Below are 16609 nucleotides of genomic sequence, written 5' to 3' on the forward strand. Positions count from 1 at the left end.
ATTAATTCCTCATTCAACACAATTAATCTTTCCTGACAGACTCCATGGGAGCATACGTTTGGGTTTTGCCCTGCTTCCAATCCTACCCTATTGACCCCACTCCCATAAATCTTTGCTCCTGTTCGGCATCTGTGTTCCTTTTTTGTCCTCCTCCGGAGCACCTGTACGGTGCCCTGTTCCTACCATAACTAGAATTGGGAGAAGTCATCACGGACGAATGGAGTAAAGTGGAGAGAAAAAATTCCATGCTTTCGAAGATGTCAAAACGATATCCCTTTAAGGAGGAAGAGGTGAAACACCTGGAGTCTCCGCCACTCGTGGACACGGCTGTGATGAGACTTGTTAACCATGTGACCCTTCCGTTAGAGGATACAGTGTCGTTCATGTACCCTCTGGAAAGACGGATTGATTCTGACCTCAAGCGAGTCTATCTAACAGCTGGCATTGAACTGGCCTTAGTTCTAGCAGCATTGTCCAAGGTGATGGAGATATGGACGGATAATATGAATGAGACCCTTAGGAATGTCTCGGAAGAGATGGCCAGAAGCTCTCCTATTTAGGAGCTAAAGATGGCATCGGCCTTCTTGGGAGAGGTTTCTATTGACATCATCCGCCTTGTGGCCCGGGTTATGCTGTCCTCTGTCATTGCCAAGCACGCTCTTTGGCTTCGGCCTTGTTTAGCTGATCCTGCATCCAAGCAGGTGTGGTGCCGTATTCCCTTTGAGGGTTCTTTCCTCTTCCGGAATAAGTTAGATAGCGCCATAACTCAGGCCAAGGGTGGTAGGTCAGGGTTCCTTCCCCAAGACCGGCGGCTACTGAATCAGAAACGGTCTCAACCCAAGAAGCAGAATCCAGATTGTACTAGGGAAGCACGTGGCTACAAGCCTGGCAGGGGGTTTGGAAGAAGCTGGAAATCCCCCGAGAGTGTATCTACTGGGGACTGAGAAATCACTAAATCCTTTTGAGATTGGGCCCACTCAGACATGTCAGGTGGAGCTTCGTCTTCTCCACTTTCGGCATGTCTGTGCGACCTCAATCCGGGACTCATGGACCGTCAGAATGGTTTCTTCCGGACATACCTGGGCTTTCAGCAGCACTCCTAGGCTCAGGTTCCTCCCCACTTCCCTTCCCCTTTCAGCAGAAAAAAGGCAGACACTTCTGTCCTACGTGGAATCCCTAGTAATTCAGGGCGCTGCCATTTCCGTCCTTGAGGACGAGCGGGGGCAAGGAATCTACTCACCTCTCATCATGGTACAGAAAAATAATGGTACCCATCTAAATCAGTTTATCAAGAGAGAGGTTCAAGATGGAAACACTGTTAACAATCCAGCAGTCGGTCCAGCCGGGAGACTGGCTGGCATCAATAGACCTAAAGGATGCTTATTTCCATGTTCCTGTAGCAAAAAACTTTCAACAGTATCTCCGGGTTTCCATCGGTCACACTTAACTACAATTTACATGTCTCCCCTTCAGGCTTACGACATCACCTTGCACATTTTCGAAAGTCTTGTTGGCGGTTGTAGTCTAATAAGAATCAAAGTTATTCGGCTCCACCATTACCTAGACAACCTTCTCCTCCTGTCTCAAGAAAAGGGGCTCAGTTCGACACGGCAAGAGGCACCCTCTCTTTGCCCAAGGAGAAGATTCCGGTGGTCCTAGACAGGATACTTCTCACTCTCTCTTCCTCTCATCTCCATGCCCGGCAGTGTCTAAAGGTCATCAGGACCATGGTCACCACAGCTCCCATGGTAAAGTGGGCTCTGTGGAGAATGTGGCCCTTCCAGAGAGGCTTCCTCCAGCAGTGGAGCACAGTAGACAAGGACCAACGCATCTACTTAACTCCATCCATGAAGGGGTGCCTTCCCTGGTGGCTTCAGCTGAAAAAGCTCCCTAATTGCATATTCCATAGCTCCTGTCTCATGGGTCATTGTAAATTTGGATGCCAGCAATATAGGTTGGGGTGCCCACTGTCTTTCGGAGATGGCGCAGGGCAGATGGGACTTTCCTCCTCGTGGGATAGTCTCGAACATCCTGGAACTCCGGACAGTGTTGTAGGTGTTACAGGCCTTCCGTCATCTAATATTGGGGTCTTCGGTGATCCTCAGGTTTGACAACACAATGGCATACAACACAAGGAAACAGGGGGTAACTCGCAGCCTCTCTCTATGATGAGAAGTAGACGCAATTATGACTTGGGAGCAGAAGAACATGTCCAACCTCAGCTATCTATGTCCCCATAATAACAGTGCTAATACAGTGCTCTGTTTATTATGCAGTTCTGTGCCCAGTGCTCTGTGTATAATGCAGTCCTGTGTCCAGTGCTCTGTGTAATATGTAGTCCATATAGTTCTGTACCCAGTCCTATACCCAGCGCTCTGTGTATTATGTAGTCCTGTGCCCAGCACTCTGTATATTTTGTAGTCCTGTACCCAGCACTCTGTGTATTATGCAGTCCTGTGCCCAGCGCTCTGTGTATTATGCAGTCCTGTGTCCAGTGCTCTGTGTATTATGTAGTCCATATAATTCTGTACCCAGACCTATACCCAGCGCTCTGTGTATTATGTAGTCCTGTACCCAGCGCTTTGTGTGTTATGCAGTCCTGTGCCCAGTGCTCTGTATATTATGTAGTCCTGTACCCAGCTCTCTGTGTATTATGTAGTCCTGTGACCAGCACTCTGTATATTATGTAGTCCTGTACCCAGCGCTCTGTGTATTATGCAGTCCTGTGCCCAGCGCTCTGTGTATTATGCAGTCCTGTGTCCAGTGCTCTGTGTATTATGTATTCCTGTGCCCAGTGCTCTGTGTATTATGCAGTCATGTGCCCAGTGCTCTATGTATTATGCAGTCATGTGCCCAGTGCTCTGTGTATTATGCAGTCATGTGCCCAGTGCTCTGTGTATTATGCAGTCATGTGCCCAGCGCTCTGTGTATTATGCAGTCATGTGCCCAGTGCTCTGTGTATTATGCAGTCCTGTGCCATTTGTCAATTAAAAAAAAAATATGTCCCGGATTTCATTTTAAAAATCTGGTCACCTTAGTCTAGGTCCTGTTCGGTCCTGAAAAGCGAAGTTGGCCAATACAGAGAGTCTCCTCACATGGAACCGTGGCATCAATTAAGCGAACATGGACATATCAGGAGCCACCACTTCAAAAGTTAAAATGGTGGCTGGACCTCAAGCATGTCTCAATACTATCGTTCGTCCAATATTCTCACCGTGTGGACAAGGCTTCAAACATATTTCATTAGAACCTGTGTAGCTTATATTCTGTTGAAGTTGTCTACCTAAAGCCTGTCAGCACCAGACTGTGCCTGTGTGGGTGTCACAACTGCCTACCACCTCCTCCGGTGACCCTATTTTACCCAACACAGGCAACGTCCGTCATGTCTCCCAGGGCACCCAGCCAGAAAACGTTGCTGGTAAAGAATGATGTCATTTTTGTTATGACATCATCCTGAACAGCTAGAGAGGGGAAAGGTTGCCACAAGTCTTCTTGACATTTATTACATCCTTCTCTTTCTGTAGGTCTTCTGTTCTGTAGAAATATTGTTTATGAGGTCCCTGTGCCTTCAGTTAGTTCAGGGGCCATGTTGTTTGCATCATAAAATATTTCATCTGTCATGTTGTAAGGAATATACAAATTGCTACAAAGGGTAGGGGAGGTAAACTCCACGCTTGTTTACAAAATACTGTGCTTTTGACATTTGAAATTTAAAACGGAAGTTTAACCATCTAAGCCCTGGAAGATTTACCCCCCTTTATGACCAGGCCATTTTTTGCGATACGGCACTGTGGTACTTTAATTGACAATTGCGTGGACGTGTGATGCTGTACCCAAATACATTTTTCCCCACAAATAGAGTTTTCTTTTGGGGGTTTTGATCACCTCTGCGTTTTTTATTTTTTGTGCTATAAACAAAAAAAGGCGACAATTTTGAGAAAAAAAAAACAATATTTTATACTTTCTGTTATAAAAAACACCCAATAAAAAAATGTAAAAAAAAATCTTATTTCCTTATAAATTTAGGCCAATATCTATTCTGCTCCATGTTTTTGGTAAAAGAAAATTCCAACAAGCGTATATTGATTGGTTTACGAAAAAGTTATATACAAGCTATTGTTTTTAAAACGTTTATTAATTTTTTTTTTTTTTACTAGTAATGGCGGCAATCAGCGATTTTTAGCAGGACTGTGACATTACGACGGACGAATCGGACATCTGACACTTTTTTGGGGGCTGGTGACACTAATACGGTGCTAAAATAAATGCACCGTCACTGTACTAATGACACTGACAGGAAAGGGGTTAACATCAGGGGCGATAAAAGCATTGAATGTGTTCCCTGGGAGTTCTTTCTAACTGTGTGGGGGGTGGCTTAACTGGAAGAAGACAGAGATCCGTGTTTCTGTTTAGCAGAAACACAAGATCTCAATCTTCCTCTCTGACAGAACGGCAGTCTGCCTTATATACATAGACAGACCGCTGTTCTGCCTTTCCTGTGAATGACTAGTGGGTCCCTGTGGACATTTTAGTCGACTAAATTAACACTATTTTAGTCGACTAAAATACGACTAAAACAATTTAGATTACTAAAATACGACTAAAACTAAATTGACATTTTAGTCATAAGACTAAAATACGACTAAAACTAAAATGATATTTTAGTCAAAAGACTATGACTAAAACTAAATTGAAAATTGACATAAAAATAAACACTACTCTTGCTGGTCATTCATTCTAAATCAGCAACACAATTCCATCCAGAGCCTGTAATAATAGCACATTAAAGTTTGAAAATGTATTTCACCACTGCATAGGCTTAAGTAAGGGGCATCTACTAAGCTGCTAAAAGAGTAAAAATTAAAAAGGTTTTTTTTCTTAATATAAAATGCTGGTGATATATTCAGGTAATATGTGCAATGACATTAAAGTCAATAGAGTTTACAGTTTTTGGGGTTTTTTTTTGTTTTTAAAGTTGTATTTCTGTTTGTCAAACAGCAATATTTTTGTTTGTTTATGAAACTTGGTTTTATTTATAAAGATTTTATATATCACAACGGCTAAGTCCCCGTTCACACATAGGCGACCTGTGAGGCGACCTGGTCGCCTCACAGGTCGCCGTAGGTCGCCTCCCATACAGAAGCTATGGACCCGTTCTAATAGGAGCGACACAAGTCGCTCCGACTTAGAAAAAGGGTCCGGAGCTTCTTTGGGGCGACCCGGAGGCGACCGCCATAGACTTCAATGTTATGAAGTCCGTGGCGGCCGCTCCGAGGTCGCCTCCCGGAGTCGGATCGCCCCTATGTGAACGGGGCCTAAATCTGTGCCTGTAGTGCATGCTCAAACCTTATAATATTAGATTTTTACTCCAGGAGTACAGTGCCTTGTGAAAGTATTCGGCCCCCTTGAACTTTGCCACATTTCAGGCTTCAAACATAAAGATATAAAACTGTAATTTTTTGTGAAGAATCAACAACAAGTGGGACACAATCATGAAGTGGAACGAAATTTATTGGATATTTCAAACTTTTTTAACAAATAAAAAAATGAAAAATTGGGCGTGCAAAATTATTCAGCCCCCTTAAGTTAATACTTTGTAGCGCCACCTTTTGCTGCGATTACAGCTGTAAGTCGCTTGGGGTATGTCTCTATCAGTTTTGCACATTTGAGAGACTGACATTTTTGCCCATTCCTCCTTGCAAAACAGCTCGAGCTCAGTGAGGTTGGATGGAGAGCGTTTGTAAACAGCAGTTTTCAGTTCTTTCCACAGATTCTCGATTGGATTCAGGTCTGGACTTTGACTCGGCCATTCTAACACCTGGATATGTTTATTTGTGAACCATTCCATTGTAGATTTTGCTTTATGTTTTGGATCATTGTCTTGTTGGAAGACAAATCTCCGTCCCAGTCTCAGATCTTTTGCAGACTCCATCAGGTTTTCTTCCAGAATGGTCCTGTATTTGGCTCCATCCATCTTCCCATCAATTTTAACCATCTTCCCTGTCCCTGCTGAAGAAAAGCAGGCCCAAACCATGATGCTGCCACCACCATGTTTGACAGTGGGGATGGTGTGTTCAGGGTGATGAGCTGTGTTGCTTTTACGCCAAACATAATGTTTTGCATTGTTGCCAAAAAGTTCGATTTTGGTTTCATCTGACCAGAGCACCTTCTTCCACATGTTTGGTGTGTCTCCCAGGTGGCTTGTGGCAAACTTTAAACAACACTTTTTATGGATATCTTTAAGAAATGGCTTTCTTCTTGCCACTCTTCCATAAAGGCCAGATTTGTGCAGTATACGACTGATTGTTGTCCTATGGACAGAGTCTCCCACCTCAGCTGTAGATCTCTGCAGTTCATCCAGAGTGATCATGGGCCTCTTGGCTGCATCTCTGATCAGTCTTCCCCTTGTATGAGCTGAAAGTTTAGAGTGACGGCCAGGTCTTCGTAGATTTGCAGTGGTCTGATACTCCTTCCATTTCAATATTATCGCTTGCACAGTGCTCCTTGGGATGTTTAAAGCTTGGGAAATCTTTTTTGTATCCAAATCCGGCTTTAAACTTCTCCACAACAGTATCTCGGACCTGCCTAGTGTGTTCCTTGTTCTCCATGATGCTCTCTGCGCTTTAAACGGACCTCTGAGACTATCACAGTGCAGGTGCATTTATACGGAGACTTGATTACACACAGGTGGATTCTATTTATCATCATTAGTCATTTAGGTCAACATTGGATTATTCAGAGATCCTCACTGAACTTCTGGAGAGAGTTTGCTGCACTGAAAGTAAAGGGGCTGAATAATTTTGCATGCCCAATTTTTCCGTTTTTTTATTTGTTAACAAGGTTTGAAATATCCAATAAATTTCATTCCACTTCATGATTGTGTCCCACTTGTTGTTGAGTCTTCACAAAAAATTACAGTTTTATATCTTTATGTTTGAAGCCTGAAATGTGGCAAAAGGTCGCAAAGTTCAAGGGGGCCGAATACTTTTGCAAGGCACTGTATATAATTAGTTTGGAAATTCAAGAGAAATGTTTAAATAATGCATTACAATTTACCTAAACCCATTCGATTTGTAGTTGACTAAAATGTACTAGAGATTTTAGGCAACTAAAATATGACCAAAAAAAAATATGACTAAAACGAAAATAGCATTTTAGTTTTAAGACTGAAATACGACTAAAACTAAAATGGCATTTTAGTCAAAAGACTAAAATACGACTAAAACTAAAATGGCATTCTAGTTAAAAGACAAAAAACTTAAGGCCCGTACACACATACCGATTGTCGGCCGATTTTCGGCTTGTTAGTATGATGCTTCCGAAAGCCGACAGCGTACTTTCGGCCGAACAGAATCTGTCGTGCAAGCATTAAAATTTTTGCATGCCGACACCAGAACGGCCGATTGTTCGCCAGTCAGTACAGATTTCGTCCGACAGACAGCAGATTTGCAAGACTGGGCATGCTAAGAAAAGAAAAAAGACAAGGAAAGTTAACCATCACATGACATCACTTCTGCAGTCGGCTGTTGTTGGCCGACAAAATTCGTGTGCAGTCTTTTGCAGTTTTCAACAGACACGACAGCCCACGGACAAAAGACAGCCGATCGTTCGGCCGACGATCGGTACATGTGTACGGGGCTTTACACTTTACAATAAACCTACAAGGAAAATCCATTCCCAACCCATTTTGTGACAATACAAAACTCCCTGGCTACCATGAGTATTCTGAGTTTGCTAATTAGGTAATCATTGACCTAAAACAGGCATGATGAATAGGAGTTTTTGATTTTCTTCACTGGCTGCTTGCTTGTTCTGGATGAGTTACTCACTAGATAATAAAGCCTACATCTTTAAAAAGGAATTTAGGAATGACAGCTCCCATATTTCTATATTACCAGGTTCGCTGTTAAAACAGACCGCGCATCAAATATATATGCATGCATGCCACAACAGTAAAATCAGTCTTTATGTGCAGTAAAGCATGCTTGTTATACTTACTGTGGAACCTAAGGGGTTAATCCTCTGCATTGTGTAAAGGCAGTTTGATACTGTCTACTTTGATCCTCCCCTCCCTCCACTGTCCCCTAACCATCTCACGACAGCCCACGGACAAAAGACAGCCGATCGTTCGGCCGACGATCGGTACGTGTGTACGGGGCTTAAAATGGCATTTTAGTCAAAAGACTATGACTAAAACTAAATCAAAATTTGCTGCCAAAATGAACACTGCATTGCGCCCACTGGACCCGCTGATTGGCTCCAGCTGTGTCCAATCACAGCGGGAGTGGGTCGCTGACCACATGCACGTACGCTCCCAGACCCTGTGCACAAAATCACATACAGGTACATGATTTCACACAGGAGGGCCGCCCTGCCACAGTATATCTGCATGGGGCGGTCCATAAGTGGTTATTGTGCTTATATTTTGCCTTCCCTGGTTCCTCCTTTCCTCCTCTTCACTATGCCAATATAATGTTTAAACCATGACCTTTCCATTTGTATTACATACCCTTTTTCGGATCCAGTGATGTCATCACTGGATCTCTGTGCTTCTTTCTGCAATGCTTGCAGACCATGGTTGGTGGGAGGGTCCAGCAGGGTGCTGTACATAGCACTCCTTTCAGGAGCCCTCAGCCCTGATGCAAGCAGTGGGATGATTCTTGAGAAAAGTTATTTGAATATCAAAATGTCCTTATGAGTAGGAGTCAGGCTGGTGGAATGGTTGTTCCTAGACCAGATGTATTTGAATGTAGACTGTCCTTGGTGTCTTACCCATGTAAAGCTAAGCCTCCATGATTGAAAGAACTGAATCCCAAGTAGGTGAAGCCGAATTGAATCGACGACCCTACAAGGCCGGGCAGAGGGTACCCCACAAGGACTAAATGGCTTGGATAGATACAAGTGGCTCTCAACGTCCTAGCTGTGAAGAAGAGACACCCCTAAGGGCTAAAGTCCATACTACACTTGATCTTAGCCAAAAGGCCGAGAAAGTTTTGAGACCCCTGGTCTAGATAATGCTTGACATCCTTCAGCCAAGAAAATGATGTGGGCTCTATGTGACTTGCTTCAGCTTTTAATGCACATTGAGTAGCTCACAGTGTACATTTAACCACTTCAGCTTCGGAAGGTTCACCTCCCTTCCTGACCAGGCCATTTTTTGCGATACGGCACTGCGTTACTTTAACTGGTAATTGCGCAGTTGTGCAATGCTGTACCCAAATAAAACTGATATCCTTTTTTTCCCCCACAAATAGAGCTTTCTTTTGGTGGTATTTGATCTCCGGTGCGATTTTTATTTTTTGCGCTATAAACAAAAGAAAAATACAGACAATTAAATAAAAACAAAATAATATTTTTTACTTTCTGCTATGAAACATCTGATAAAAAAATGTAAAAAATCGATTTTCTTCATTAATTTAGGCCAATTTGTATTCTGCTATATATATATATGAATTGCTCCTGTAGCGCTATTGTGTTGTGCCAGCAGGGAGCCTTCCCATCCATTAGAATACAATGACCAGTGCTGCCGGCTATAGCCAGTGGCACTGATCATTCGGGAAAACCCGACAGGCTGGTTGTAAACAGGTCAATCGATAGACCACTAGACAACCAGCTAGCCCATGAACTGGGCGAATTTTGATCCATGTTTGGCTGGTATAAGGGAATGTCATACAATGGCTGGTGACAAATAAAGACAGAACAACTAAATGCCCATTCGCCCTTTCCTGTGACGTGGTGCCCTTGCTAGTAATCTGCAGTGCTTTGGGCAGTAAGGGAACAATGTCCACTATGTAAAGAGGCAGATGCATCTCATTTATTCCAGTTGCCTACAACAGAATTTTCTCCATGTGGCATTAACTTAACCACTTAAAGACTAAGCCTATTTCTGACACTTGTTGTTAACAAGTTAAAATCTGTATTTTTTGCTAGAAAATTACTTTGATCCCCCAAACATTATATATATATATTTTTAGCAAAGACGCTGGAGAATAAAATGGTGGTCGTTGCAATATTTGTTGTCATTGTATTTGTGCAGCGGTCTTTCAAACGCAATTTTTTGGGAAAAAAAAAATTTCACTGCATTTAAAAAAAAAATTAATATAGCCCAATTTTTTTGTATAATTGTGAAAGATGATGTCATGCTGAGTAAATAGATACCTAACATGTTACGGTTTAAAATTGCGCACACTCGTGGAACGGCGTCAGACTACGATACTTAAAAATCTCCATAGGCTACACTTTAAATTAATATTTGCAAATGTCTTCCTGTTTCTCCTCACGGCCAATCAGGAAGCGGGTCCTGAGTCCCGATTGGCCGGGAGTCCTAAGACCGATTGGCCGCGAGTCCTAACTCCTGATTGGTCGGGAGGAGAATCGACTGCCAGGACTCCGGAGGAGACGCAGGGGTGAAGACGCCACATGCATGGGGTAAGTACAGGGGCTGGCGGGGGGGGGGCCTGACAGGCAATCGATCGAGCGATGGGGGGGGTTATGTAGTTGTCTGACTGGCTGGGAGGGCTGTGGGCCGCCCACTCAAATAAATTAAGCACCAGCTCCCACTGCATGCTGGGGAGTTTACTGGATGCAGAAAAACATGTCTGATGCCAAAAACAGCAGCTGTAATAACGTCCCGTGTGTATGAGCCCCCGTTCACATTAGGTCGCTCCGACTTCGGGGGCGACCTGTGAAGTCGCGTGCGCCGCGACTTGCACGGACTTCATATAATGAATGTCTATGCAAGTCGCCTCCAGGTCGCCCCGAAGTAGTACAGGACCCTTTTTCTAAGTCGGAGCGACTTGTGTCGCTCCTATTAGAATGGCTCCTGTACTACACAATGGACCCGACGGTGCGTGACTTGCCAGGCTGACCAAGTCGCCTGACAAGTCGTAATAGTGTGAACCGGCTCTGAGGCCTAAGACACTGGAAGTCATCAAAACATCAGTAGAAAGCTGTACCTGTAGAAGGAGTTTTTCAGCTTTTTTTGCAGTAGCGTTTTTCAAGGTTTTTTTTTTTTAGCTTTTTTCCAGCTGTAGCAATTTTTAGCTTTTTTTTTAGCAAAACTATACTCCCACAAAAGCTTATGGCTCAAAAATGTAGATAAATGATGAACAGCCACGTTTTTTGGCGGTTTTAAGCTTTTATCAGAGTTAGGGTCCTTTCACACAGGACGGAGTCCGTTCTGCTCAGCGGGGGGGATCGATCCGCAGATCCCCGCTGAGCATGCGGATGACAGCTCCATCTCCGCTCTGTGTGCAGAGACAGAGCTGTCAGATCCCCAGCTGTCCGTTCTCATCCGATCCCATCTGATCCTCCAGATGGATGGAAAATAGGGTTTCCATCTGTCTGGATTTCACAGACAGGATCGGAAGCGGATAGCAGCGGGTGTCAGCGGACATGTCTCCGCTGACATCTGCTGCCCCATAGGAATGCATGAAGCATCCGATCAGGTCCGCCTGAAAAACTGACAGGCAGATCGGAAATTGGATCGCCCGTGTGAAAGGACCCTTAGAGTGTTTTTCCAGATGAAAAAATGCCTCTCGAAAAACACTAGTTCTGGGGTTTTTTTCCAGCCAGAAAACAAATTATCTGTATACCTGGAGTTCAGTTTAAAGTGGTAGTATACCGCTTTTTTTCACTTTTAACTACAGGTAAGCCTATAATAAGGCTTACCTGTAGGTACAATTAATATCTCCTAAACCTACACGGTTTAGGAGATATTACCACTGCATGAAGCGGCTGACGAGTGCGGCCAGGAATTGCCGGAAAATCACTCCCGCGCGCATGCGCGGGAGTGACGTCACCGTGGCTCCGGCCAATCACAGCGCCGGAGCCGCCGAACCCGAAAGAGACACCGAGGGATCATGTCAGCGCCCACAGCGGTGTCCGGGGGTCCGTGTCGGGGCTTCGTTCTAAGGTAAGTGTTTCATAATGAGCTAGTATGCGATGCATACTAGCTCATTATGCCTTTGTCTTGCAGGTTTTTATTTTTTTTATTTTTTTCTTGGATGAGTATACTACCGCTTTAACACCAGTACTAAAATGTTTTTTCTTTTTTTTAATTATTAGAATATTAGTGTAAAATATTCAGACAGTCAGTGACTCTGTAACCCTCATGATGGATGGTAATTCTCTCTCTGACGTGCTGTCTATTTTCTGTTTAGACCTGGATGTGGATTTCAGCTCCCCTCTGCCTGTACTGCACTGAGAGGTTATACAGATATTTCCGCAGCGCTAAACCTGTGACCATCACTTCCGTCATTCTTCATCCATGTAACGTCATTGAAATAAGGATGATAAAAGAAAACTTTACAGCCAGTCCTGGTCAAGTAAGTAAATGTATTGGTCTCATTGCTGGTTATGGTGTCAGACAAGAGAAGAATCAATAAACGGTTAATGGCGATTGTTCTACAATGAATCTAAATGGGTTGCAGAAAATAAAATAACCTGACAGTGGTAATGGGGGAATCCCTCCGGCAGTGCTATTGTATTCTGCCAGTGGGGAGCTTAGGGAGAGTGGGGAGCCTTCCCCACTGACAGAATACATTGAGGTTTATTTGCAATAAGTGGATCATGCAATATCTGGTGCAGCTCTGCATAGAAACCAATCAGCTTCAAGATTCTTTCATTTTTTTTGGGTCAAAGCTTAAAGAGGTTGTAAACTCGGTAAATTTTTTTTTTTTTTTTTTACAACCTGAAAGAGAAATACATAATGAGCTAGTATGCATCGCAGACGTCACTGTACGCGCGCGGGAGCCGACGGTCACGGCACGGGGCTCTGAAGGAACGGCGCGAGCGGCCGTTCCTTTATAGCGCATGCGCCAGTGACGTCACTGGATGCATCGAAGGTAAATATCTCCTAAACGGTAAAAGTTTAGGAGATATTTACAGTACCTATAGGTAAGCCTTATCATAGGCTTACCTATAGGTACAACTTGCAGAGGAGGGTTTACTTCCTCTTTAACTACTTCAGCCCCGGAAGGTTTTTCCCCCCTTCATGACCAGGCCATTTTTTGTGATACGGCACTGCGTTACTTTAACTGACAATTGTGCGGCTGTACCCAAATAAAAATGATGTCCTTTTTTTCGCAGAAATAGAGCTTTCTTTTGGTGGTATTTGATCACCTCTGCGGTTATTATTTTTTGCGCTACAAACAAAAAAGTCCGACAATTTTGAAAAAGAAAAACAATATTTTTTTCACTTTATGCTATAAAACATCCAATAAAAAAAAATGTAAAACATCCAATTTTTTTTCAATTTAGGACAATATGTATTCTGCTACATATTTTTGGTAAAAAAAATATTTCAATAAGCGGATATTGATTGGTTTGTGCAAAAGTTATAGTGTCTACAAACTACAGTATGGGATAGATTTATTGAATTTTTATTTATTTATTTATTACTAGTAATGGCAGCGATTATCGATTTTTAGCCAGACATTGCCATTGACATTGCGGCGGACAAATCTGACACTAAGTGACACTTTTTGGGGACACAATTAGTGCTAAAAAAATACACTGACAGTGTACTAATGACACTGGCAGGGAAGGGGTTAACATCAAGGGCAATCATATATTTAAATGTGCTCCTAGGGAGTGCTATCTAACTGTGTGTATGGGGGGGGGGTGTTTTGACTGAGGGAAGACAGAGATCCGTGTTTCTGCTTAGCAGGAACACAGGATTTCCATCTTCTCCTCTTACAGAACGGTGGTCTGCCTTGTTTACATAGGCAGATCACCGCTCTGCCTCTCCTGAGAATGAGTGGCGTGTCTCAGCAGACACCGCCTTGGACCCGCTGATTGACTCCCGCTGTGTTCAATCACAGCAGGAGAGGGTCGCCGCTGACGTGCGCGTGTGCCCCAGACCCAGTGCACAAAATCACCTACAGGTACATGATTTTGCACAGGAGGGCCGCCCTGCTGCAGTATATCTGCGTAGGGCGGTCCATAACTGGTTAATTGAACAAGCTGAAGTTAGAAGCTGATTGGCTACCATGCACAGCTGCACCAGATTTTGTACTCTTTAGTTTTATTAAATTACCCCAATCGGTCGAAAAATACCAACAGGCTGGTTGTAGTGAAACCAGTCAATGGATTGACTTCAGTACAACCAGCCTGCCAAAAGACATATTGAAATTTGCCCCATTCCTGCTGAACCTGCCGAATTTTGATCTGTCTATGGCCTGCTGAAGCAGTATAGTATGATGGTCCCAGGAAAGTTATCAGGGCGCTGATTACAGGGGAGAACTGGGGCAGGGGGGAAATTGCCCCCTGGGCGCTCTGATGCCCCGTAAAAAGGCTGCACTGCTTCTGCCACAGACATGCCTAAAGGATTCCTGGGGAAGAGAAGTAAAAAGTCTCCGCCGCTGACCTACTGAGTGCAGGTTGAAGACAAGGACAGAGTGCAGGCCTCCCCCCAGCATAGATGGTGTAAACTGTGTCTAAGCAGAGGCCGGTACCATGTCCCAGCTCCCCCCAACCGCCCCCTGCTGGCAAGGTCGAGAACCTGGATTCAGCCTGTGAGGAGAGAGTACCTGGAGCGGAGCTTCAGCCTGGAATGGGGGTCAGGAGGAGGCTGGGAAGAGAGAGAGTGGGAGGGGGGCCGAGTCACTGAACCACGAGCCTCTGATTTGTACTTGCTCCCTGAGCCAGTCAGCCCCTGACTGATTACCATTGCCTTTACTGTTACCTGAACCATTTCTTAATGCTGTTCTGCAGATTACCAACTATAGATTAATTTAACCACATAGATTCCTCTTGAAAACGGCTACAATATAGTAACTCCTTTGTCTAGAGAACTGTGTTTGACTTACAGTTTACTTGTTCCTTTATGTACATATTGCCATTTTCATTATTTTGTTACAACATGATGCATTTCTTCATTCCTAACCAGTCTGGTGTTTGCTTCCTGATACTGAGCCGTAGTGTGTGCAAAATATTCTTATTTGAGCTAGTAATAGTAGTGCAATATCTTTTTTGCTTAACTGGGTATGTCAGAGGGGCTGAGGTTATTCACCAAGTCGAGGCAAAAGATCAGAGAATCCAATCTATCAAGTGGCCCCTACAGGGTAACGCAACATGTCAATGAAAAAATGCCCCTTTACTTCAGTGGTCAATTGAAAAGTGCCCCCTTACTACCCCTTGCCGATGAGAGCGTCCTCCGGCTATGAAGCTCCTCTTTGGAGGATGTCCCCAATTATGGTCACAGCCCAATATAGCCTTATACTGGGTCTTTAGCGACCACTGGTGTATGCCACTAATGTTATTATGTATCAGTACTTTTCTATTTTGTATTGTATGGTTTTTTTTATCTGTATGGTTTATAAACCCTAATAAAATTGATTGCAAAAGAAAAGTGGCCATTGCTTTGGCGTTCAATGGAAAAGTGCCCCTTCACTTTGGTGATCAGTGAAGAAAAGCCCCTTAACACTGGCAATATGTAGAATTGACTCCTTACATTGGATGTCAGTGGGAATTTTCCCTCTTACATTGGTGGTCATTTAAGGGGAGGGATCAATCTGCCACAAATCAAAGAACCCCTAGCAACCTCTGGAGGATCCCTTGGGATTTCATGGAAGTCTGCTCTAGAGATTGCAGAGAATTCTTTATAAGTATCCAGCTTCCTATGGTTACACAAGATGTTAGTAAGAGAGGTACAAGGAGGAGGCCAGACTTCAAGGTGACAGGAAGTCCACAATTGTTCCAGAACCATAACTCAAAGTAATGGTTCAGCATTAGAGCAAGGCAAATACCAGTTTCAGGGGGATTTCAGAAATGATAGCCCATTATTTTTCTTTCATGTTAAATCTAACACCATTATGTGTGACTACTATAGGGGATAAGAAATGTAACCAATTCATAAATTCTGATTTCTCTAAAGAGTTCCCATCAAATGACTGCAAAGTCCTCTTTGATGGTAATTGTTCAGAGAAATAGTTGAATTTTTGAATGGATTACATTCTTTATTCTTTGTAGTAGTCAAACATGGCAGCATTAGGTAGACTTGTTGTGTAATGAAGCCCATTGATTCCAGAGGTTTACATTTGGTGTTGAGCCACAATTTGTGGTTGAATTGGTTTGCTTTCACATTACGTTTACCTCAAAGTGGACCTACTTAGTAAAAATTTAAGCTGTACTTAGAAATACTTACTCATGTAAGTAATAAGTATAATGTAGTATGTACATCAGCTCTTCTGAAACTTTTTTAAAATTTTACTTATCATTTGGAAACCTCAGCATGGGTTAATGCACACACTTGCCTTAATGAAATTAACTTCACATTAGAAGTCCTCCTTCACATCTGAGTCCCTCATTACATCAAAGGTTCTCTCATCACATCAGAGGCCCCCCATCACATTAGGGGTTCTCCCAACACATCTGAGATCTCCCATCACATCAGAGTCACCCTTCGCATCAGAGGTTCATCCATTACATCAGAGTTCCAACCAACACATCTGAAGCCCTTATTACATCAGTCACCCTTCACATCATAGGCCCCCTATCACATCAAAGGTTCCCCCAAAATATCTGAGGCCCCCCATCACATCAGAGTCACCCTTCTTTTCAGAGGTTCCTCCATCACATCGGAGGTCCCCTCACACATCTGAGGTCG

General features: G+C 43.5%; 1 protein-coding gene across 3 annotated transcripts in view; it reads left to right on the forward strand.

Annotated features, from left to right (window-relative positions):
- Positions 1 to 16609, forward strand: part of NOX4 (NADPH oxidase 4) — a 428396-nt gene that overhangs the window by 150830 nt on the left and 260957 nt on the right. For all 3 annotated transcript variants that reach the window (XM_082244521.1, XM_082244522.1, XM_082244523.1), the window contains one exon: positions 12162 to 12326. In XM_082244521.1, the coding sequence (XP_082100647.1) occupies positions 12162 to 12326 (165 nt within the window). The remainder of the gene's footprint in view (positions 1 to 12161; positions 12327 to 16609) is intronic.

The sequence above is a fragment of the Pelophylax lessonae genome (genome assembly GCF_965119305.1).
Source record: "Pelophylax lessonae genome assembly, chromosome: 2".
Taxonomy (NCBI): domain Eukaryota; kingdom Metazoa; phylum Chordata; class Amphibia; order Anura; family Ranidae; genus Pelophylax; species Pelophylax lessonae.